Source organism: Squalius cephalus (assembly GCF_949319135.1).
Source record: "Squalius cephalus genome assembly, chromosome: 10".
Classification (NCBI taxonomy): Eukaryota; Metazoa; Chordata; class Actinopteri; order Cypriniformes; family Leuciscidae; genus Squalius; species Squalius cephalus.
The window spans coordinates 20,496,292-20,522,366 of record NC_137131.1 but is presented as its reverse complement, the minus strand read 5'-3'; the positions used below and the strand labels follow the sequence as shown (position 1 = coordinate 20,522,366).

At 40.2% G+C, this 26,075-nt stretch overlaps 1 protein-coding gene and 2 long non-coding RNA genes across 4 annotated transcripts in view; all 3 read right to left on the bottom strand.

The window, feature by feature from the left end:
• The window catches only part of LOC307165541, a 187,716-nt gene that overhangs the window by 119,920 nt on the left and 41,721 nt on the right, over nt 1–26,075 (bottom strand). The gene's annotated exons all lie outside the window — the stretch shown is intronic.
• On the bottom strand, nt 1,851–3,184 carry LOC307166061. Its single transcript, XR_013822582.1, has 3 exons — nt 3,111–3,184; nt 2,859–2,955; nt 1,851–1,963 (listed from the first exon to the last, which is right to left on the bottom strand). It is a non-coding gene; the product is annotated as an uncharacterized lncRNA (long non-coding RNA).
• LOC307166401 (uncharacterized protein) lies at nt 17,348–24,200 on the bottom strand. 2 transcript variants are annotated; one of them, XM_079884730.1, is made up of 8 exons: nt 24,097–24,200; nt 22,194–22,283; nt 21,580–21,891; nt 21,126–21,443; nt 20,751–20,879; nt 20,020–20,052; nt 19,485–19,534; nt 17,348–19,326 (listed from the first exon to the last, which is right to left on the bottom strand). In XM_079884730.1, exons 2-8 carry the CDS (start codon nt 22,261–22,263, stop codon nt 19,321–19,323), a joined length of 918 nt encoding a protein of 305 aa, XP_079740856.1. In that variant the 5' UTR covers nt 22,264–22,283; nt 24,097–24,200; the 3' UTR covers nt 17,348–19,320. The 2 variants fall into 2 exon arrangements, with proteins under 2 accessions (XP_079740856.1, XP_079740857.1); XM_079884731.1 differs by lacking the exon at nt 20,020–20,052.

Genomic DNA, 26,075 nt, shown 5'->3' with positions numbered 1-26,075 from the left:
CAAACGGGTGCAGGTCGGGTCGGTCACGGGGGAAACACGGGTCTAAACACGGGTTTAAAACAATCACGTGCAAACGTAAAAATGAATGCACATTTTTAGGAACACATGTACAAAAATATGCCTGTATTTCAAGTTAATAAAATGATTTAAAATCCACATCAGTTTATTTGAGCCTTGAGCCCACGCCCTCCCAGGAGTCTCTATACCTACTTTCACTTTTAAAAAGTCATCATAACCGCGCGCGCGATCTGCTTGCAGTCGAGATGGATGCTGAGGAGTTGAAGAAAATAATAGCTAGTGAAAACTGAAGAAAACAATGTTGTGAAAGGCTTAGCTGATCGCGGTTACGAGTCAGTTAAACTTTTCATCTCCAATCCTGTCTGTATAGTGAGAAGTGGCGCTGTCCTGAGTTGAAAGATAGCCTACTTTACGGCTTTATTATCAAGTAAATAGGTGTGTGTAGTGTTCGTGTCGGCCGCTGTCCATTTCCTAAGGTTCTGAAATGCAAACATTTTTTTTTTTTTTTTTTTTTTGTCTGTGAAGTCTGTGATTTTATTGCCATCCGAATCCATAATGTCAGTGTTTTTTCTCACCCAACCCGCGTACATTTCTGAATTGCTTCTTTTATAAAGAACAGCACTTTCTCACATAACGCAGTGAAGTAGCCCCTGCACGAGAGAATAACTGATTCTCGAGCCGTCGATATCAGCAGATTCAGCACCATCGCCACGGACAGCACCGGTTAACGTCACACGTAAGAAGGAATATCTTTAGCAGCTTTCTAAGGTATGGTTCGGGGAACACGCCTATAAATGGTATACCTTTAGTTAAGTTATACCTTAAGAGTCTTCGTAGCGCGCTAAGAGACAACGTTATCGGGAAACCCAGTCCAGGTGTTTATGAATGAGACACTGAATTAATTGGTTTTAAAAGTGTTTGAAATAATGATTCAATTGAGTATCTTTTTTTTAAATAGACTAGAACATGTTATTCTGATGTATGTTATCGTGATCTCCATTTTAAACAAAACAAAAACGATTTTAAACCAAATTGATTCTCAGTTTATCCTGAATTAGGGGCCGTTCACATATTGCGTCTAAAAACGTGTGGAAAGCGCTCTCTCCTTTCTACAAGCGCTAGCGCTCCCGTGGCATCTGTCGTTGCTATGCAACCATGAACTGCTCTCTCCATGATGACGAGGAAGTATCAGCAAAGGATTAATTGATTTCTAGCCCTTGCATTAGCTTTACTACTAGATATATTTATGGAGATGAGAAATAAAAACTCGCCCTGTACAGCTATGATGGTTGGTTTTTGTCACATGACCTGCGGTGCGCTTGTGGCATTCTGAAAAGTTGAGATGTTTTCATCTCGCTGTGGCATATGCACGCCTGGAAAAACGAGCACGCCGAGCACGCCGCATCGCATGCGCGTTACTTCTATTATGGTATTACCGGTGTTGTCACACTTGATTAACTGGTGGGGAAATATCCGAACGTATGACTTACAGAAGGTACAATTAACTAAGAACGTTTCGGGAAACATGTATTAACGATAAGTTACAGCTTAAGGTATAACTTAGGAACGACGTAGAGTTAAGGTTTCGGGAAATCCAGCCCTTATCATAATTAATAACGTGTTTCCTGAAACGTTCTTAGTGTTGCGCTTTTATTGAGCAGGTCATGCAATAACATAAATGAGTTATTTACACCAATAATGTGATGCGGCTGCTGGGCAATCTGGTGAGTTTTGGAGGAGGAGCATTGAAGAGAGGGGTGTGTTTGTTTGGGTTCATTCCAAATATCAACAGTGTCCAACAGCGTTTTTGAAATATCGCTTACCCCACCTTAATATCTGGCAGTTTTTTTAAGTCCATCTATAGTTGCCATCATCTGAAGTCTTCACAAGTGAGGCTGGATCCAAACTGGAGCTGCTATAATCTCTAGTGAACTTGCTGAGCATCCTGAGATAGAAACAGGGAAGCAACATGAGAAAGATTAGCATAGCTGCAGTTCATATTATTTCAGGCAAAAGATGCTCATGTGCACTTTTTTTCTATTTCATCACATATTAACTGTAAAACAAGATTATGAGATGTGTTAATTGAATGCTTGGCTAAAGAGTTGTGTCTTTAGTCTAGATTTAAATTGGGACATTATCAGGAAGGTTATTTATGAAAGTAAAATTGTAGCAAAACTCGAGAGCATAAAGATGTGAATTTGAGAACTTGTCCCCTGTAAAATACAAGTCCAAAGTTGAATTTAGAGATTTGCGCACACAGAACGTGACTTAACGCATAGACAGTGATATTAAAATAAATAAATGATAACTCTGTAAACACCATACTAATTAAAAATAGACTAATATGTACAGTTAAGCGTTTTCCTCCCATAGAAAACTGGTAGAAAACGCTTAAAGGTCCCATGGCATGAAAATGTCACTTTATGAGGTTTTTTAACATTAATATGAGTTCCCCTAGCCTGCCTATGGTCCCCCAGTGGCTAGAAATTGTGATAGGTGTAAACCAAGCCCTGGGTATCCTGCTACGCCTTTGAGAAAATGAAAGCTGGTAATAATCATAAATGTTTCTTGAGCGTCAAATCATCATATTAGAATGATTTCTGAAGGATCATATGAAGCTGTGATGCTGGAAATTCAGTTTTGATCACAGGAATTAATTACATTTTACAATATATTTACATAGAAAACAGTTATTTAAAATTTGTTATATTATTTCACAATATTATTGTTTTTAATGCTGTCTTGGAGAACATAAGAGACTTCTTTCAAAACATATTTTTTTTACCAACACAATTAGTGTATGTTTGACATTAGTGTATGTTTGAAGTTTTACTTACTAATCATATGGTTCATAGCGCCTTAAAGATGATGATCCGAGATGATGATCCGCCCAACTCTGCTACGGTGGAGGCCAGGGCATCAACATTGAAGGATCTAGGAACACAACAAACCATTTGTCACAGAGCCAACAATATGATTATATAATGCCAGGTTCATTACAAGTAAGAAGCTATAGCTAAGCTATATTATATATAGGCTACAGCAGAGGTGAAATGCTTTTCTGAGATGAGTTTCTGAATCTATTTGACATGCACCTGGGCATGGAGTACCTACGGTCTGAGGGAAGTAGCTTGAACTGGCAGGACAAAGGATGACTAGGGTCAGCTGCAATAGATAGTGCCTTCTTTGCCACTCTGTTGGAGTAAATGTGTGAGAGAGGGGGAAAGTTAATGCCTGCAATCTTGCTACACGTCCTAACAATACTCTAATCGTTTTTTGTAGACAAGGAACCAAACCAGCAGATAAAACAGAAGGTTAAAACAGACTCAATAAAACAAGAATAAAACATTCTCATCAAAGTGGGGTCAATGTTAAAATTCCTCAGTCTACGGTAAAAATACATTCGCTGCTGGGCTTTGGCACAAACAGCATCAGCGTGTGATTCAAAACATAGCTTACTATCAATTATTGTGCCAAGGTACTTGTATTCTTGTACTATCTCAATAGGTTGGCCATCAATGATAGTGGGGGGAAGAGGGGGGCTCTGTTTTCTAAAATCATTAAAAAGTATTAAAAATTAATTAATTCTTTAGTTTTGGATTTCCTACCTGTATTTCCTACTTCTCCGGCAGCAGCTTTCTTCAGAAATGTTGAAGTCGTGGAGCTTTCCCTCTGTTATGGGTTATTTTGCTGAAATCACAGAAATTTTTTTTTTTATCAATATTTGTTTACCATTGAGCTAGTTTTAACCAATTTTATCACTCCATGTAAGTGACGTCACCGATTACATACGTTTATGTTTACGTTTGTGTAAAATAAATTAGCTCACTTCCAAGAAAAACCTTTACAAAACCTCTCATATACACATAAGAGGTGATTAAAAGCCCAAACTTTCATAAACAAAAGCTCAACCGAGTTAACGTTAACTTAGCTTAACTTACGTTACCTCTTCTGAAAACGGTTGAGATGCTAACGGACTTTTTCCGAAGACACAAAATGTACTCGGTTACTAACGTAACCTCGGTTCTCTCTAGAAGAGGGAACGAGTACTGCGTTTTGCTAAAAACGCTATGGGAAAAGTCTCTTTTCACGAAAACACATATGAAAATTAAGGATAATTTTTTGCTTCAATGTAAAACGCGTTGCGGCAGCAGCAGACAGCTGAAACAAGACGGCTTGTCTGCTCATTGGCTGCTCTGCGGCAACTGCATAAGCCTATCGAGTGCAGGCTGATGCAACATCAGGCCAATGAGGGCGCTTCGCGCCCTCCTCGCCACTTCCCGCCGAAACGGGCGTGGCTTATCCCTATAAAAGGAGCTCGAAAAGGCTGATTCACTCAATTTTGATCGCTGAAGCGAACCAGAGCAAACCAAACGCACGGCAGGGAACGCAGTACTCGTTCCCTCTTCTAGAGAGAACCGAGGTTACGTTAGTAACCGAGTACGTTCTCTTACGAGAGTTCTCTCGTACTGCGTTTTGCTAAAAACGCTATGGGAACCCCTTGCAAAACGCCGTGCGTGCCGGGACAAAAACACCAATCACCGGAAGCTAGTTCAGGCATACAGTGCATAATCACCGGATAGACTCACACAGAGTCAGGGAATAAGGGAGGAAGCCTAAATTCCCTAAACTATAGCGTCCGTGGGTTACATTACCTCACGGGGAAAGTCTAAAGACGAAAGGGGTTTCCTCCGTCCTTATATAGACATGTCCTCAGACACGAATACGTCATCACATAGCCAGGGCAGGGAGCCTGCACTAATGCGGGAAAACGTGGGTCTTACGTAGTTTTGCCCAGTAAAATCGGCAGCGCATAGCGCCTGTAAGCAGATTACACCGACAAAAGCTTAGCCTGCAGGGCGGGAACCTCTAGGTTATAAAACCTAATAAATGTAGACGGAGAGGCCCAGCCCGCCGCCATACATATATCTTGTAAGGGAATCCCGCTAGACCAAGCCCACGAGGAAGCAACGCCTCTCGTGGAGTGCGCTCTAACTCCCAACGGGCATTGAATGCCTTTGGCAGTATAAGCCAGCGCTATGGCGTCAACTATCCATCTGGATAGACTCTGTTTCGAAACAGCCGTTCCTTTGGAACGACCGCTGAACGAGACAAAGAGCTGCTCTGTCTGTCTGAAGGCAGCAGAGCGGGATACATAAGTTCTTAAAGCCCTAACTGGGCAAAGAAAACTCGAGTCCCCCTCCTCACTCGACGCCGGCAGGGCAGCCAGGGAAATAACCTGAGCCCGAAAAGGCGTGTTGAGGGATTTCGGCACATAGCCGTGCTTAGGTTTGAGTATGACCTTAGAGTCATTAGGACCAAACTCCAAGCACGTCGGGCTCACAGAGAGCGCGTGCAGGTCGCCTATGCGCTTCACTGAAGCGAGAGCCATCAAAAACACTGTTTTAAGAGATAAGTGTTTGAGGCTGATAGACTGAATAGGCTCAAAAGGGGCACTTTTCATAGCCGCCAGGACTGTAGAAAGGTCCCAAATAGGGACTGAAGGAGGTCTGGGCGGATTCAGTCTCCTGGCTCCCCTGAGGAAGCGGATGACTAAATCATTCCTTCCCAGTGACTGACCTAGCGCTGAACCAGAGAACGCTGAGATAGCCGCCACATACACTTTAAGCGTGGAAGGGGATCTGCCCTTATCCAACAGCTCTTGCAAGAAGGAGAGAACCTCCGTTACCTCACATTCGAGGGGTGAAAAACTCCGAGCCGTACACCAGCTGGAGAAAACCGACCACTTCGAAGCATAGAGCCGCCGGGTCGACGGCGCTCTAGCCTCAGTGATGGTATTTAAGACTCCCCCTGTGAGACCAACGGATATCCGTTGAGTGCCCACACATGAAGGGACCACAACTCCGGGTGTGGGTGCCAAATCGAGCCCAAGGCTTGCGAGAGGAGGTCTCTCCTCACCGGCACTGGCCATGGAGCGATGTCTGCTAACTGCATCAGAGCCGGAAACCACGCCTGGTTTTCCCAGAACGGTGCCACAAGCAGTATTGGGCATTTTGTTTCCCTGATCCGTTCCAGCACCTGTGGCAGGAGTGAGACGGGGGGAAAAGCATATAGCGGGCAGCGCGGCCACGTTCGGGACAGCGCGCTGCTGGTCTTTGAAAAGAACACGGGGCAGTGAGCGTTTTCGTGGGACGCGAATAGGTCCACCTCCGCTCTGCCAAATCTCTCCCACAACAGCCGGACTGTTTGTGGGTGTAGAGACCACTCTCCTGGGGGAATGTTGTTCCTGGACAGTCTGTCCGGGCCCACATTCCGAAGTCCGGGCACATGCACTGCTCTCAGCGAACGTAAGTTGTGCTGAGCCCATATTAGGATGCGTTTCGCCAGTCTGTACAGGGACGCTGATTTCAGACCGCCTTGGCGATTTATATAGGACACCACAGCCATATTGTCCGAACGGACTATGACATGTCGGTCCATGATGTAGGGACAAAAACGCGTCAGCGCGTTGTGTACTGCCACCATTTCCAGGCAGTTTATGTGTTGGAGCTTTTCTCGTTCCGACCACAGGCCGAAGCACGGTCTGCCCTCGAGCAGCGCTCCCCATCCCGAGGTGGATGCGTCTGTCGACACCATCGTCACCTTCGAGGAAGTCCCCAGGCTTACACCTGACCGGTACCAGTCGTTCGCCAACCAAGGTACCAGGGCTGTGACACAGTCCTGATTGACCTTGAGGCGCAATCGACCGGTTACCCATGCTCCGCGCGGTACCCGCGCTTTCAGCCAGAACTGCAGCGGGCGCATGCGGAGCAAGCCCAGCTGGAGAACTGATGATGCTGAGGCCATAAGACCCAGCATCCTTTGAAACTTCCTGAGCGGGGTTAAAGCGCCGCAGCGGAAAGACTTTGCCGCGCTCTGAACACTCAGCACGCGCTGTGGCGACAGCTGTGCTGTCATAGATAGTGAGTCCAGAACTACCCCCAGAAACGAAATCGTTTGACTGGGGATCAGTGAACTCTTCACCCAATTGACCGTGATACCAAGATTCTCGAGGTGATCGAGTAAAATGGCTCTGTGCTCTATGAGCTGAGATCGTGATTGGGCTAGGATTAACCAGTCGTCCAAATAGTTCAGCACTCTCATGCCTCTGTTTCTGAGAGGGGCGAGCGCTGCGTCCATGCACTTCGTAAACGTGCGAGGTGCCAGGGACAAGCCGAAAGGCAGGACTGTATACTGGTATGTCTGACCCTCGAAGGCGAATCTCAAGTATCGCCTGTGGTGCGACGCTATTTGTATTTGAAAATACGCGTCCTTCAGATCTATCGATATGAACCAGTCTTCTCGGCGAACCTGCGCGAGAATTTTGCTGGTCGAGAGCATTTTGAAACTGCGTTTCACTAATACTCTGTTCAGTCGTCTTAGATCCAGAATGGGTCTGATACCGCCGTCCTTTTTGGGGACTAGAAAGTATCTGCTGTACATCCCCTGTTCGCTTTGCGCACGGGGAACACGTTCTATCGCCCCCTTGCTTATCAGTTTTGATATTTCGGCGCGAAGTAGGTGTGCTACTTTCAACGGCACCGAAGTTTCGACGCGCGCTGTAAAGCGTGGAGGGCGTCGAAAAAACTGTAGCGAGAAGCCTCTCTCTATAATGCCTAAGACCCAGTCCGAAACCCCTGGAAGCGCTGCCCATGCTTCTGCATGGTTGGCTAAGGGCCGGATACAGAGCTCGCTCTGTTCGCCGTGCGACAGAGGTGCTACGGGACTCGCAAACGTAGGCGATTCGCCTGTGGCATTTGAGGCAGGGGGCGCGCTTGATACAGCGGGCGGAACGCTCGCCCTCGACCCCACAACAGTGTTTAGCTGAGTGAGGGAGGGCTGCGAGAGTCCCGTGGGACTCATGTGTGCAAGTACATGTGGGCTGAGAGCGGGCACATTTACTGATTTGGGCGCGCCGCCTGTGCGAGCAGCGCGCGCGCTCACAGGTCTCGCTTTTACGGAGAGCCTGTGATCTGATAGACATAGTGTTCGTGGGCACTGGGCAGTGGGCACTTTTACTATGTTGGAAGCGCAATCGACCTGAGTCGATTTTATTCGCGCGAGCCCTAAGTGTAGGGCTGTGCTTGTGTGTAACGATGGGCACGGGGGGGTGGGCATCGATACTACATTTATAGCACCATCGGCCGTGGCCGGGACACCAGAAATCACACTCGTTTTGGGATATATCTGGGTAGCCGTGAAAACGGCTTTTGTGTGCAGGCAAGCGGGCAGAAGAACAGGCTTGCGCTTTGCAGATAGCACTGGAACAGCCGCGAATCTTGGGGCTGAAACAGCGAGGCGCTTGGGTGAGAGGCCGGCCGCAACGGGACTCACACACCTGCGCTTTCCTAGCGGTGCTAGGATTTCTTCGGAACCTCAGGTTTCACCACAATCCTCGGTCGCGGCCCGTGCGCAGGGCGCCGGGCGGCTGATCGAGAGCGGGGTCTCGTGCTGCGCTGTTGCGGCTGCTGCGAAGATGAGGCCGAAGTCGGGGGCTGAGGCTGAGAGCTACGCGGGGTCCGTCTTCCACGACTCGCCGCAGAACCAGAGCGCTTCGGTAGGAAGTGCTTGAAGGCTTGGGACGCTTTCTGGGCTTCGGTAAATCTCTCCACGAACTCGGAGAGAGAAGAACCGAAGAGGCCAGCGGAAGACAGCGGGGCGTCGAGAAACGCTGTGCGCTCGGAATCAGCCATCTCCGTGAGCGTTAGCCACAAGTGCCTTTCAGCGACAGTAGCGGAAGCCATACACCGTCCCATTGCTTGCGCGGCAGCCTTGGTAGCTCGGAGCGTAAGGTCCGAAGCACTCCTTAGATCCGCCAAACAGACAGCATCAGGTCCCATCTCATCCAACTTACGGAGGAGATCTCCCTGGAAGATCTGTAAGGTAGCCATGGTGTGTAACGCTGACGCTGCTTGCCCAGCAGAGGAGAAAATTCTCGCGAGCAGTGATGACGTCATGCGGCAGGCTTTCGAAGGCAACACCGGTTTAGTCCGCCGTCCAGCAGAGGGCAGGCAAAGATGTGTCGCTATCGCCTGTTCCACCGGCGGCAGAGAGAGGTAGCCTCGGTCTTTAGCATTATCCAGCGAGGAAAATGCAGGCGACACAGATGAGCGCGTCCGCGCAGAGTAGGGCGCGTTCCAGGCCTTCGCAACTTCTTCATGTAGCTCAGGAAGAAAAGGAGCGGGCTTTGATTCTGGAGAAGAGCGCTCACCGGGGAGGAAGCTACCATCTAGCCGGGTGCGAGAGGGGGGCTCCGGTGCAGACCACTCGAGGCCGAGGCTCGCCGCGGCCAGCGCGAGTATCCGCATGAGCTCCGTCTCGATGCTGGCTCTCACCGAGGGCTTTTGGGCAGGAGGCGCGGGATCCTCAGAGACCGCCCAATCCTCGCTGTCCGAAGCCAGGAGAGAACAGGAATCCTTATCCCCCGACGCGGCCTCTGAAACGGCCCCCTCAGATGAAGCGGCGGCAGACTGCGGGCGCTGAGCATCGGGGAGTGATTCGAGCGAGGCCGGTGAAGCTAGCGGGCGAACCGGCGAGCTTAGTCGGGCTGGAGCGGGTTCCGGGATCCGCTGCGAGCGCCGTTTCTTCCGGCGCGGCATCGCGCCGGTGAATGCAGGCTTCGCGAAGGATGCCAGGCGGGTCCTCAGAGCCACCATCGGCAAAAGCTCGCAGTGAGGGCAGCCGCCGTCAGCGAGCGCGAGCGCTGCATGGTCCTCACCGAGGCAGGAAACACAGATGAGGTGGTTGTCTCCCTCGGCGAGTGGGGCTCTGCACGAGCCGCAGGAAGGCATCTTGAAAAAGACGCCGCTCTTTTAGGGGGTGAGTGTAACTGAAACACCACACGCACACACAGAAAAACAGAGCAATAATAGAAAGGATATGATGCGTCGGAAAGCGCAGTAGGTACGGCTGTAGAAGGCGGCGTTGGCCAGCAGCTTCGAGGGCACGTCCCGCTGAGATGCTTGCTTCGACGACGCTTGCTTCCGTGATCCAGCGACGCGTGCGCTCCGCTGAAGAGAACAAAATTGAGTGAATCAGCCTTTTCGAGCTCCTTTTATAGGGATAAGCCACGCCCGTTTCGGCGGGAAGTGGCGAGGAGGCCTGATGTTGCATCAGCCTGCGCTCGATAGGCTTATGCAGTTGCCGCAGAGCAGCCAATGAGCAGACAAGCCGTCTTGTTTCAGCTGTCTGCTGCTGCCGCAACGCGTTTTACATATATGAAAATTAAGGATAATTTTTTGCTTCAGTGTTTTCGTGAAAAGAGACTTTTCCCATAGCGTTTTTAGCAAAACGCAGTACGAGAGAACTCTCGTAAGAGAACCATGTCTATAAAAGTAAATATTCAACATAAGCATATCAATTACAAGTAAGATAAGTGTCAAGAACAGTTGTGTGTATTCTCCGTGTGATTTTAGAGACTAATATCACCTGAAAGCAGTAAAAACAACAGCGAGAGAGGGAGTTTTCCTGCTTACCAGTCGCAGTGGTCCCGCGGCGTTTCCATGGCAACTCTGCGCCGCGGCCGCTCCAGTGTTTGAAAGCGACTTGAAAGTTCACGCGCACAACGCGACATCGGCCTCCCGTATAGACCAACGCTACTTTTGCGTCATCGAAGGGTAACGCCCCTTTTGGGGGGAAAACAAACAGATTCCCCTGAGAACAGAACTCGCTCGCTCTAGACCTGCAAAGTTTCTTGATAGCAAAAATCGCACAAACATACACTCTCTTTGGACTATTCAGACATCTACCACTATCTCGTGGAATCACCAAGTAAGTAGCCTATTTTTTTTTTGTCATTAACACACTCATAGTATGACAAACTAGACGATGAGGCCATGTCAAGAGGAGTCGGTGGTTTAATTAGATCATATTTCACTTGATTTAAGCTATTGACATAGTTTTGTTGTCGACTAGCTATAACTTATAGTTAGAAAGACGAAGCTGCTAGCAGCTACGTGATTAACGTTAGCTCTCACTAGGCACGCTACCTTGGCTGTTAACTGATTTTACTGTTGAAATAGTGGCAGGCTAGGACTAAAGTGGACTTGGCTGGTTTCTGCTTGTGTCTAGAAAGTGCTAGGACTTTGAAAGTTGTAAAAAGGTTTACAGTGTACGGCAAAATATGTATGGGGCATATTTTTCATTGTCTCTACCCCACTTAAGGTACGGACTATTTATGTTTTTAGCCTCTGACATGATTGTTCTGATTACAGTGTTTGAGGGTTACTAGTATAGCTAGTCGACAACAAAACTGTCAATAGCTTAAATCAAGTGAAATATGATCCAAGTAAACCACCGACTCCTCTTGACATGGCCTCATCGTCTAGTTTGTCATACTGTGAGTGTGTTAATGACAAAAAAATAGGCTAACGTTACTTACTTGGTGATTCCACGAGATAGTGGTAGATGTCAGAATAGTCCATATTTGGCCACTGCGTGGGGTCATTAATCCAGTTTTCGACCATTTCAAAGGGACACCTCTGTAACTCCCTATCCAGTAGCTTCTTTAAGTACCGCTCACGGTCCTCGGCCGGCAAAGAGAGTGTATGTTTGTGCCATTTTTGCTATCAAGAAACTTTGCAGGTCTAGAGCGAGCGAGTTCTGTTCTCAGGGGAATCTGTTTGTCTTCCCCCAAAAAGGGGCGTTGCCCTTCGATGACGCAAAAGTAGCGTTGGTCTATAGTGGGCCGACCTAAAGCCGACGGTCACGGAGCTGGGAAATAGAGCACTGACTGCCAGAGATCTGCCTACGCCTGGCCGACGCCTTTGCGATGTTATAGGGAGGGAGGCCGACGCTCGATGTTGGGCCAACGTCGGCCCGACGTACGTGTGCTATCTGGGTATCGTTCGTTCCCGGTAAAAATACTAGTATGCATGACAACACAATAAAAAAAAAAAAAATCGCCATCAGTTGGAAAGAAAATATTGCTTTACTTGCCTCGGTAGACATAACTGGTTTTGAAATAGCCGGTTCCTCTGCTCAGCTGGGTTGACAGCTGATCAGCTGGGTTGCTCGTGGCGAGGGGGGTGGGGTGACAACAGTTCGTTTTTACGACAGTGTATGAAAGCATTTACTACCAGACACTAGGGGGAGCTTCGTAGAGAAAAAACACTCAAGAGTTGCCTGGTGTCCCTTTAACTCCACTGATAGAGCAACTTTACTCTCCAAAATGTTGAAAATACTCTATCTGGGTTAAAATAACTTTACTCTGAATATTAACACCCCATTTTTTACTGTGTGGTGATTGCAAATACTGTAATGCCAATCGGCTGAGGGTGGGTACCGATGATGGTGAAATACAGTTTTACTGAAACTGTAATCATATCCGCGACCCGCGAGAATGAGACAGATGATTGACAGGACGATAGCGAAGGCAATTAAAGGTGCTAGATATAACTTCTGTTAACAAAAAAATCAATAAAAAAGTGTTTAATATAAGTGACTTTGTCTTTGTTTTATTGTTTTTGTTGTTTTTAATCAAATAATTGTGAACCACAAACTGAGCCTTCGTTTTAAAGGGCAATTTCCAAATATATTTATTTGTTATAATGTGGGTATTTTATAATACTGCATAAATAAAAACAAACACACGTAATACGTATGCCTATAGGCTAAACACCACAGTTTTTTGGTTTTGTTTGTGTGAACTTTTATCCCCAACCATATTTCTTCATGGGCTCCACCTCCAGGGGTCACATCAGCACCCCTACTTCCCGTGGTACTAACTGTAATTAACAGCTGACCCAGTTTATATGTAAAATCTTTAAGTATCCTTAAAAAGTATCACAGGTTATGAAAAAATATTAAGCAGCAGAACTGTTTCCAACTTTGATAATGAATCATAATGAAGAATGATTTCTAAAGGATCATGTGATAGACTGGAGTAATGATCCTGAAAATTCAGCTTTGCATCACAGAAATAAATGATAATTTAAAGTATAATAAATTGAAAACCAATTATTTTAAATTGTAATAATATATCACAATATTAAATTATTTCATTTATTTTTGATCAAATAAATGCAGGCTTGATGAGCAGAAGAAACTTCTTTCAAAAACATTAAAAATAGTAATATGTCCAAAATTTTGTTCTGTAGTGTATGTAAAATAATCAAATCGCCCTCTTCCCAGACATTTCTAAGATACATTTGACATATTTAACATCAAAACAAATAAAAAGTCTTGAGTGAACTTAAAGGACAAGTTCGGTATTTTACACTTAAAGCCCTGTTTACAGATCGTTTCTGATGAAATAGAACGGTTAAGATTAAAATTTGGACTCATGCTGCTGTCCCGAGAATTTTAGGTTTCTTTCGCTTTCCCCAAAACCTCTAGAATTGGGTGTATAGTGCACTGGAACAGTCCTTCCTAAAACACATTAAACTTTCGTTTACAAAGACGTGAAACTCACCGAGTGGTCAGGGGTGTTTACTGATATTCTCACACAAAAATCGCTGCAAAAGATGCTTTCCAACAGGTGTTTTACCATTCGTTGTAAAACTGTCGGGGGGCAACCCTTACACAAAGAAAATATATTTCCTAATATATGAATGATCAATATATTAAATGATTTAATGGTATATTCGAAAATATACAGAATAATATATTGTGTAAATATATTACAATATATTGAATAATATATAAAGAATTGCCGCTTTCATATATTGAAAAATATGACAATATATTAAATTTGTTACTACATGTTTAAATATATTGAACATATTTACTCATATGCACACACTTAAAACATAATTTAATATATTCTTATATTTTATAATTATTTACATTATATATGTTTAATATTTTCATATATATATATATATATATATATATATATATATTATCAGCTAGTTAACAATAGTACAAGTAACACCTGCTTGTACTAAGATATTTTGCCAAGGGACCATCACTGTGCTATGACTAATGGTATCCCCAAAATCTCACACATAACAGAAAACCTTTTAAATTCCAAAATAATAGAACATTAAACACTAACATAATTCCCCCTATATTAATATTGATCAAAACACGTGAAATAACACTTAATTTTAACATTTACTCTCCTTTAACAGTCAGAAGCAAAGCATGCTGGGAACTAGAAGTCTGTTGTAACCACTGATTGTAAATCATTCTGTGAATGTGTGTATATTTGTGTGTACAATACAAATTCACATTTATATGAGAACATGGTTCATGGTCAATGCATATATTGCAGTATATTGAAAAATATAAGCAGAAGTTTATCACATTATATTTTGCAGTATATTCCCATTTATTTTTTGTCATGTAAGGTAAGACCAACACACAACAAACAAAAATTCATAACCATAATAAATTTTATCTAACACACACGCACACACACACATACACACACACACACACACACACACACACACACACACACACACACACACACACACACACACACACACACACACACACACACACACACACCTACCTCCCTGATTACACAGATAAACAGAAGAAAAACAGCTTCAAACTAAATGGCACTCGCCTACGGGTTTCCTCACACAATATAACTTGCCTTAAATTCTGAAATCCCAGTAACACAAATGGCTGAAACTTTTCAGCAACAAGACACAGGGAGCAAGAGAGAAAAGGTCCATGTGGCAAGTCACACTCTGCAGCACTCTACTTTTTGTGAAGCAGTGTTAGCTTTTATTCTGGTCTTATTCAGGAGCCAATCAGTGAAGCTGGGGTTGAAACTACTGTCTTTTTAGAGCTGTTTTACAGCAGAATTCGGTTTGCATCATTGATCATTACTTTCTTGATGTCACTGTAAATCTGCTTTGAAACAATCTGTATTTTATAAAGCACTATTTAAATAAAGGTGACGACTTGACTTAGTAATGCACTGTAAACATGAATAAACAATTGTGTTTTTATTAACTAAATTATTAAATGCTGTATAGCCTTGTTATACGTCCCAGGACGTATGCATTTGTGTTTTATAATTATGGTGTATGTGTAATTCTTTGTTGTACAGTGTGTGCTGCTGTCAATGGACCCATCACCCTGCTGGGAGTTAAATCTATTAAGACTCCTTCCTGTCTTAATCTAGGTGATAGGACCTATCAGCTGCTCCTCGTAAATTTCAAGAGGAGCCAGTTTTTAAGCAGAGCCCGAGAGAGAGAGATGGTGAGAGATTCCTTCTCCCAAGACAGTGAGCGTGTTGAGATGGTGCCAGTCCCAGACTGTTGCTCTTGTTAGTATGTCTTAAATTTAAACTTGATGTTGTAATTTGCCCCCTATAGAGTGTAGGAGCAAGAGGGAGACAGGTGATATTTTCTTTTGTTCTCATTTTCTCCTGTGTTTACTAGTAAGGAAATAAGAGTTCTGTTATTTATTTTGTCTTTTCCCCCATGCAGGTTAAGGTTATTTAGACTTCCAAATAGCTAGTGATCTTTTGTTTGTTGTTTTGGCCTTACCCGCTCATGAAGAAAATGCTTTTCTTTTTATGTTGGAGTTGTATTTAGAGCTTTTTGCACCATATATACGTCATCTCTTGTTTATTGTAAATAAATTAATTGGAAATCTAACTTTGTTTACCGAGTTCTGGGGCTGAGAATGATTCAAACCTTCTCTTTGCCGCTGCTAACTTTTGTTTTAAAATGTTACTTCCCTTAGTCTAAAGTAGAATGTCGATATATATATATAAAGTAGAATATATATATATATATATATATATATATATATATATATATATATATATATATATATATATATATATATGACATAACACGTCATTAATATGAAGGAGGTTTTATGCATGTTAATTAACAATTAACAATTGTCATTAAGTGTCATTCGCTCAATTATGTAATTTTTAATGCAAAGATGACATTGTTTGAGATGTCTTTGTTATGACACCTTTACATAAACCAATACATCATAACCTGTCATAAATGTGTCATAACCATGACATAGCAGATTAATCATCAAACTTAAGAAACTACTTAGCTTTATGGGTTAACATTACGTTAAACTGTCATGTGGTTGGTTTGACATTGGCTGTCATGAGGCCATTATAACTTATGAATATATTTCTGACCACTTTTTTCCCCCAGTATTCCAGTATTAGTTATAAAATAATTTGACAGTATTAACACTTAATGACATTTTAATGACAAATTAAATTCGTATCACTGTAGTTGAGGTCAAGAAAAATATTCATGACACTGTTATAAAAGTATTAACACTTAATGACATTTTATTGACAAATAAAAAATTTACCACTGGAAAAAAAAGTGGTCAGAAATATAATGTAATGTTAACCCATAAATCTAGTTTCTTAAGTTTGATGATTAATCTGCTATGTTTATGACAAAGACACTGACAGGTTATGATGTATTGGTTTGTCAAGTTGTCATAACAAAGCCATCTCAAACAATGTCATTTTTGCTTTAAAAATGACATAATTGAGCGAATGACACTTAATGACAATTGGCATTAACCAACGCTATCTCACGACCAATTCGTACGAATTCGAACAAGTGATAAAAAGTTGGCTAATTCGTACGAATTCGTACGACCTCACTCGTACAAATTTGTATGATTTGTCTAAACTCACGTGATGGGTAGGTTTAGGGGCGGGGTCAGGGGTAGGTCATTCGTATGAATTCATACGAATTGGACAATTCATACAATATGTACGATTTAGCAAAAATCGTACTAATTCATACGAGTGAGGTCGTATGAATTCGTACGAATTAGCCACCTCGTAGAATTCGTACGAATTGCCGTGAGATCAGGCTGCATTAACATGCATAAAACCTCCTTCATTTTAATGACATGTGTCATGTCATGATTATGAAGCTGTCATGTCAGTCTTATGCACACCCCTTCAGGTAAAGTGTTACACAATACTTTATATAGATAGATTACAATAGATTGTTTCAAAGCAGCTTCATACACTTGCTGCTTGTTGGATCGGCATTGATCTATTGAAAAGCTGCACTGAGATTCAATACTGGTGTCCATGAGCATTTAAAGTTGTTAGAAGTTCTTTTTCAGCATTATTTACTTGACCCAAGAATCAGTTTTACAGTGTTATTTGTTTAAAAAAAAAAAAAAAAAAAAGAAAAGGAAATAATTCCAGGGACTCATGTGTTACTGTAAAAGAGGATTGTTAAAAATTGTCCCATAGATGATAACCCAAACCTCCCTTAAGCCTCAAATGTTTTGGCCTAAGCCAAAAACATATGCCTAAGAAAAACATATGCCTTTTTTTATAGAGGTGATACCAGTTATCCATGGGTTGTGATGTGATGATTAAAAGATTGCGAGAAGACAAAATGTCCTTTTTCGTTTATTGTTGTACAGTAAGAAAAATAAAAACATGAAATACAAAAGTGCTTAAATGATTAAATGGGATGATCTCCTAGTATTAAGCATCTTTGCTACATGTATAACAAATAGACATATCTTTTATAATTTTATTCAAAATCAAGTAAGAAAATATACGCATCCTTTATTCAGAGCATTCCTTATTCAAAACCACAACATTCCTTGATTTAACAGGAACTACTTATTGACACACACAAATCATGCCATAATTCACTTTTGAATTACAGTTTTTTTTCTTTTTCTTCTCCCAATTACTAACACCCAATGATCATGTGTGAAAAAACTTAAACATAAATTGTTCACTTAGAAATCAAAACTCAGTGTTTTGAGAAAGAAAGAAATTATTTTTACCCCCTTGCATTTCTGTTTATATTGTAAATATATATTGAATATATATTCAAATTCTGCTGTAAAGCAGCTCTAACAAGCCAATAGTGTCATAATTCAGCTCAAGTTAGTTCAGTATTGATTCAGTTTAGTTCCATAACAGTATAAAATTCATCAGTTGTGCATACATACTGTATTTACTGTATATTTGTGCACATGTGCATGTGAGTGCTTGTGTGTGGCTAATCATTTTATGTTTGTGTAGAGTTACTACTCAAAAATATAATTTTAAGTAGAGTTAAAATAGTTTTGAATGAAGTATTTGCTTTTGCAAGATATGTGTGACATTTTGCATGTTGTGTGTGTGTTTTGTTTTTTGTGTGTAGAGTTTTGATAAATGGAGCCATAGTTCCAAGAATTGTGTGTAAGCATTTTTTTTAAAAACTGATTATTTTTATTTGACAGTAATTATTATTTGAGGTAAGACTTAAGACAGAGATCTTTCCTCAGACAGTGATACAATGGCAGAAGTACAAACATAATTACAAAAAACTGTATGTGAGTTCAAGCAAAAAAGTGTTCAAAGTTGTCAAAATTATTAATTTAGGGACAATTTAGGACTCCCTTCCTAAAAAGGATATATTTTCAGGTGTTTTAAGATTGTTAGAATTAATGATGTTAATGTTTGATGTATAATGTATCAATATAATGTATATATTAACACTTACTAAATAAGCATAAATGTTGTTACTAAGCAGCTTTACAGAAAATGTGAACATAATCCCCTCAGTGATTAAGCTAAAGGTGACAGTAGTGAGGATAAACTTTCTAGAAAGATACAAAAAACTTTTTACACGACTATAGATTTGGATTTTATTTCCTATTGCTGAAAATGAATTTTTTTTTTTTTTTTTTTTTTTGAAATAATCATGAGTAGTGATTTTTTTATTATTTCTGACCAGGCATATTGATATATTTAATCAATTTCAAAATAACCTTGACAGCCATTTTGACAACATTTTCAACACACCTCCTTATACCCTCCTTGGCCCTATAGAGCCCAGTTGGAAAACTAGTGTTGAACCCCAGTTACTAGTGATGAATTTAACAGTTATAGTGCTCCCTACATGCTCCCTAAACCCACATTCCTTTGTAAATGTAAAGAGAAGCGATAACACTTTACAATAAGGTCTCATTAGTTAATGTATTAACTAACTTGAACTAACAGTGAGCAATGTATTTCTTACATTCATTAATTTTTGTTAATGTTAGTAAATAAAAATACAGTTGTTGATTGAGATAAATAAATGCTGTAGAAGAATTGTTTACTGTTAGTTTGCGTTAACTAATGTAGTGAACAATGTTAACAAATTAAACCTTATTGTAAAGTGCTACCAGATACATTAAGCTGATTTTTAAGTCTTTGTAATCTTACAGTCATTACAACAATCAGTAACTCACAGTAACATTACAGTCATGTGAAGCAGCTGCCATTTTCTTTATACCTTCACTTTTGTTTTAGGTTAAATGGTGGCTGTGCTGACCTCGGTATGAAAATCAGGGCTTAGTTTCAATTTCATCTGCTGATAGTGGAAGCTTCAAAGATTAGGACTAAAAAAAAAGATAAATAGAGAAGTCAAATTTTCAATAATATAACTTATGAGCTAAAACAAATAAATAACGTGTTAACTATTAACTAACATTAAATCGTAATAATCATAACATTGCATTGATCTGTGCCTAAAAGCACAAATTAACTGTGGGCCTACCGTGTTGCAAGATTCCTCATCATCGTCAGCAGTTTTTCCAAATTCATAATCTATAAAAAAAAAACAAAAAAAAAAAACATGATATATTGTTAATTGATAAGAACATTAGTGTAGTCTCTATAACTATCATTCCTGCACAAGATAGAGCCCTTCATGTGTCATTCACAAGCCCAGAAAATTGGGTCAAAATAACAAAAGTGGATTAAAAGTGGATTATCCACTCTGGTGACCCTTCACAATATTTGGTGGGAAAGTACTGGAACTCTGTCCACACACACACACAATTAGTGTGTGTGTGTGGACAGAGTTCCAGTACTTTCCCACCAAATATGCTTTCAGACTTATCCACACAGATTGTAACTCAGATTAACCATGAACGTGGAAAAGTGGAAAAGCGAAACAGAAATGATCTACAGGGAGACTCTATTTCAAGCTGCAACTGATTGTTAAAACAGAAACAAGAAATGTTTCAGAGAGAGGATGTTTAACCCAACACCATTGTTAATATAAAATCACATGCATTTGTGTAACATACTTAGAAAAGGATGGGCAGAAGGTCGTCTACCATCTGTGAATAAATCCAGTGCAAAATTATATATCACTATGACTACTCAAACCCATATTGTAGAATAACATTTAATTAGAGAAGCAATTTTGAGATATTGAGCTTCAAAGTTTTTGCATTCCAAGCGACTTTATTTTCTAAATAAAAAGTCCCAAAATGTACACAACATTAAAAAAATCACATAGCCTAATATAAATAAGTTGTCACAGAATAAGAATGTGAATAACTCAATTTTGAGTTATTCAAAATTGAATATTCAAAGTCATTGTTAAAGTCATTCAAAGTCATAGTTAAAAACGCTATATAAATGAAGATGACTTTGACAAAAATGTCAGATAGAACCTTATAATTCCAAGTTGACGAACTATAGAGAAGTGAAAACACCACTTCATAAAACCTATGACTGCAGCTTAACTTAAACAGAAGTCACAATCAAATCATGATAAGGAAGTACTGTACGTCTGTGCTATCTAAGGACTTTTGGTACCACAAGAATTCCCCTTAGACAAGATCTGCTGAGGCCTCTTATTTCTAAACTAAGCATTGCCACATTTCCCCTTTTGGCTCCAAAAAATGTAAAACATCTGTTTCACAGAGATCCTTTCTCAGACATAATAATCACTGAAATGTGTATATAATAGAATATACAAGTAAACAACAGGTTCAGTATTCTTTAGAACAAATGTTAAAAGTATACTCACTTTGAACATTTTTTTTCCGGAATATCAACAGAGCACACAGAAGACCAACAATAAGTGATCCGATGACCATCACACCAGCGACAATGTGTGTTGTATTAGATGTTGTAGAAGATTCCTCGTAAGAAGCATCTGAAGAAATAATACACAAACAATTGACAACAGCAAATGTTTTGTCTCAAAACATGCCCAGTGTCTTCAGAATCTATGATATGGTTACGTAAACACTCCTAAAACAGTGCTACTGTTAACCCTGAGTTGACATATTTCTAAGAGCTAAAAGCAAATCTATTCAGCAGATCATATTTTTACACAAACTTCTAACTATGTTAAATAAGCACTCAGATAAGAGATGGTAAGAAAATTAAGCTTAATTACTTAAAGCAGATGTGATCTCTAATGTGCTTTCTCCGTCTTGCATATATTTGCTGTTCAAGACAATGCATCTAAATGGCGCCAGGTCCAAGTTAATAGACTTGAAAGTCAGTTTGCTAGATAAGGCCACAGATTTTAAACCATTGGTGTCCTTTGTGGTTTTTGTCAGGTCTGAATTCATGGTCCAATTCGTTCCAGAACGGTCAAACCAATGGACGAAGCCTGCTGGGTAGCCATCAGTAGCATTGCAGTAAAGGTCGACGGGCCCTCCATCTGTTACATCTTTAGGCCATGTGCTTGAGAATACATTTTTGTACTTGGCTTTATTGAGGGGAAGAAACATTCGATAAGTGTCAAGAAAGCAGAAAGTATTATAATAACCACTTTTAAAACGAAATGGCTACGAATTGCAGAATTTTTTATTTTATTTGATGTGACTGAAGAAATTCAATCTCACCTGTGATAGTGATTTTAAGTTGCACATTTTTTGCACCTCTGTCTGTTACAACACGGTACAGATATTCACCCTCATCAGAAAACTTAGTGTCGGAGATTTGCAGCGATGGACCCATTGCTGGGTCTTTAAGACTAACGCGTGGATCTCCTGAATGATTTTTATCAACATATTTGAAAATTGGCGTGATCTCTGTGACTTTTGTTAAAGAAACTGCATCTATTTCAATTTCTTGGATGTCTTTGAAATTGCAGTTGATAACTGTGGTCTCAGCAACAATTCCAACAGTAGGTAGGCATTCCAATGTCCACAAATCTGTTGAACATAGAAGTACAAACATAAAATTCCATTATGGTATTTAAGAGAAAGCATAACTAGATATTTATAATCAAAGGAATGTTCAGAGCATGATAGAAGTATCTGTTGACAGAATCTGTGGCATGCTAACCACAGAAAATAATTTACAATGTAAAAAAAAATTAACTTGAGCCCAGAACATTCTTTGAAACTGCTGTAAGCACAACAAACAATCTTAGTCTCTACTGGATACAAACATTATTGTGACAATAATGCTACTGTGCAAATCAAATAAATCTCTGAGTATTAATGCATTGTACCTTGACTGGGCCTCACAGCAGGGATGAAGAGAGAAATTATTACAAGTGCCATAACCATCACCGAAGACATGTTTACTCTGAAAGGAAAAGCTGAGAGAGAGAGAGAGAGAGAGAGAGAGAGAGAGAGAGAGAGAGAGACTTCACAATAACGCAATCATTGTACTTTGTTGCTGTGTACATGTTGGGAACCTTATCTCTACTATTGTAAAAGTTTAAGCTGGGTTTCAGGAAGCAATACTAAGTAGAACTCAATGTTAGTTCCTTCAAATAAATAAAGCTTAAATACAATATGGTCCTTAATCAGAAAATGTTGTGCATGTCAACATACATACATTGTTAATGGTGCAAAAACATTGATAGGCATAAGTAATTAATTGCAATAGAGAGATGTCATTAAATTCAAATAATTTTAAAATTATAATAAAATTAAATAGGGGAGAGCAGGGCACAGCCTAACACTTTTTGATTTTCTCAGTTTCTGTAAATTCATTGGGTTTCAGAGTATTTATTTTTTAACTGCATTAATTTCACACAAGTCTAGGACAATTACATGGTTTTGTTTCATTAATACAGTGTATACTTTTTTCTTGATTTACCCCAAAAGAATGGAAGTGAAATGTGACAACATGCCCCATAGGTGGGGTACATTGTAACGTGAGGGGCACATTGATTATAACATGACCATATGACAGCTTAAAATGTTATCTGATCTAAAAAAAAATATGTATATATATATATATATATATATATATATATATATATATATATATATATATATATATATTGTCAATAAAATACAATTAAATTTTTCATATAAAACAATGGCATTTTTAATCATTAAAAATAAAGTAATTTTTGAGTTTGTCAACAAACACACCACAAAACACAGCTATACAGCATAATTCAAAATATAATAATAATAAATAATTTCTGAACATTGACTCTCGGTCTTTATTTGCCTTTTTCTCATGATTTCTCAATAGAATTCATACAAATATAGAATATAATAGGTTAGTTATAATAGGGGCACATTACATATAAGATATAAGATCAAAATAATATCAGATTTGTCTAATTAAAAAAACACACACTAAAAACAGAGATGTACTTTTGCTATATGGTTAAATAAATGTTCCGTTATATATTCCACAGATTTAAACATTTTGGCGCAATTTTTTCTCTTGCCTAAAGTGCCTATAGTGTATCATGCTGGCATGTGTGGAATGTTTTAATTCATGTGTGTTACACTTACACCTAACCCTGCGTTAGGTTGTGCCCTGCTCACCCCCAACCTCATTCTGTCTTCAACAGAATTTTTCCATCTCCATAAACTAACAGTCTCCTCTTTCGCGGCTTCTAGCCCGAAGCTTCGCATTGTCCTAGTAGCCTAGATACAAATTATTAAACCAAACGTTGCAACCTGCCTTCACTTTAACATTCTGTTGTTCATTTTTGCTCCTAGATCCATAACGTAATGACTTTATACCACTTAATGAAAAGTGATTGGTATGTGTAAAAATAGTAGCCTACTAGTCTCTAGTTTCTAAAGCCCGAGTTACTAATGCATGCTATTTTTGTTGTTAACGCATGCGCAGTTTTTATACAGATATTTCCGTGTATGAAATAGGCTACGTTAAAAGAAACTATACCAAATAGCCTAGATGTTAAGAGCCAATATGATACTCATGATTAATAAACACAAGAGCGGCATTAATGTGCCCTAATCTTACTGCTTTTGCATGTTTAGCGCGTCAGTAAGCGCTTAACATTTTTTAAGGTCAAAGATTTTTGACGTTAATGTTTTGCTGTTAATGTTTACAATCCGTATTACATGGTTGTTCAACCTTACGGATATTAAAAAATGAAACCATCGAATATAGGCAAAAGATTAAACAAAACTTACAGTGTAAATGCTCTTCAAATGGACAAGGAAACGAGAATACAACCGCATGAAGCACGAAGGACTGCCTTTGTAATGGAAATATTGCATGCTTTCACTTTCAGAATGACGGTAGACACGTACGCCTACACATAATAGCTTAACAACGAATAGTTTTATAAACCCTTTACTTATTTTGCAAGCAACTGTTAGTGAAAATTATTTTCAATTAAAAAAAGAAGTTAAATCCTAACATATAGTCTACATTTAGACTATGTAAATAAAGCAATATAAGGCTATAGGTAGCCTACCAAATAAAACAATAAAAGAAGTAAAATTAGGAAGAATGACCGTGACATTTTAAATAAATTTTTATTGATGTGTTTGAAGTTCTTCATAATAAAGACACAAGTTTAAGTCGAGTTTCTTTCTTTCTTTCTTTCTTTCTTTCTTTCTTTCTTTCTTTCTTTCTTTCTTTCTTTCTTTCTTTTTTTTTTATAAATTCCAATTCAGCAACAGGTTTTCTGTTCTTTTTAATGACATTTTTGAGGTCTAAAATGGTATTTAATTCAACATTTTATTGTTTTATTTGTTTAGTTTTCTGGCAAAATGTGAAATGTTTTAAAGCAACACTATGTTTTTTTACCTTAAAATAATGTTTCCAAAATCGTTTCAGTGGTTCACCAAGTCGTAACAGGGTGAAAGGCACTTATGCCACCGCTTTGCGGTCCTTTATCTGCTATAACCACACTATGTAAGATTGCCAGATCGGGTCGAGTTTCTGTAGTTCTAATGAGACATAAGAAAACTACAAATTTGACTTGCTTTACGGCAAGCGTTACAATAGTCATTATTTTGTTTTTCTTCGTTTCTGATGTCGCAATACATCATACTTTCATAAAATCATGCATGCTCTACCTTGTCTGTGGGCATCGTTCATTCCAAAGCCGGTGCTGGATAAACAGTGGGTAAAACAAAACATAGAGAACTTCCAAATAACTGAACATATGGACTATACTAAATAACTATGAACTGTTAACGATCAACAATTATGTGGGAGTGACCATATTTTTATCATTTGGTCTAGAAATTTTACCTGATTCCAAACTGTGTCTGATTCCCCATTGATTTCAGCAGCATTCGCTGAGCAGTAACCTGCTTTTGCATATAAGAACATGTAGCCTACTTAAAGTTTAAACATATAAAGTTTATTTTCATACAGTGCATATACTGTAGCCTATGCATCTCTATAACATGTATGTCAGGATGACCTATACTTTTCCACTTAATATGTTGGACAAGTTTCAATCAGAAAGATTGTGACATAGAGAAAACATCTGGCCGGAAGGGAAGATCTCCAAAAACTACCCACAACTATTACAAGCAGCATCTATCCCAGGTCCAGCAAGCTGCGTATAAAAAAAAGTTATATTTTTTTACTCCTGCATTTATACAGCAAATATCTCCCTTTGTGTTGAACTGTTGAACTTTGAGCGTTGTAACTTTGCAGATGTTGTTTATGCTCAAACAGCAACATTACACACTAGCTAAAGTTAAAAAAGTGAAATCACATTCAACCACCCCTTTAAAACGCAGTGCAGCTGCACAGTAGACAACTGCACGAACCTATGGTGAGGCGGCTAAGATGCGTGAACCAATCTGGTCGCTTGGCGCCCAGGCGCATCAGAGCCCGCCAGAATGGGCGTGGCTTATAGCTATATAAGCCCCCATTTTCGCCATAGAATCAGATTTAATCTCCTTCAACGAGTTTCCACTTCGCTGACCTCCGGTTTGAGAAGCCTTCTTCGCCACTGTCGAAAAAGCCTTTAGCGGAACAAGCCACCTGCTAAGCAGTTCTGAGGTCGACGGCTTCCTGGTTTCGACTGGACGCCGCCTTCAGCCCGCTGTTCAGCTTTGCCATCCGGCGTGCATATATCCTTTATAAGCTAGTGTGTTCGCCGCTGTGACTCACTTTCTAAAAGAGCAATTTTCTTAAGGCGTTG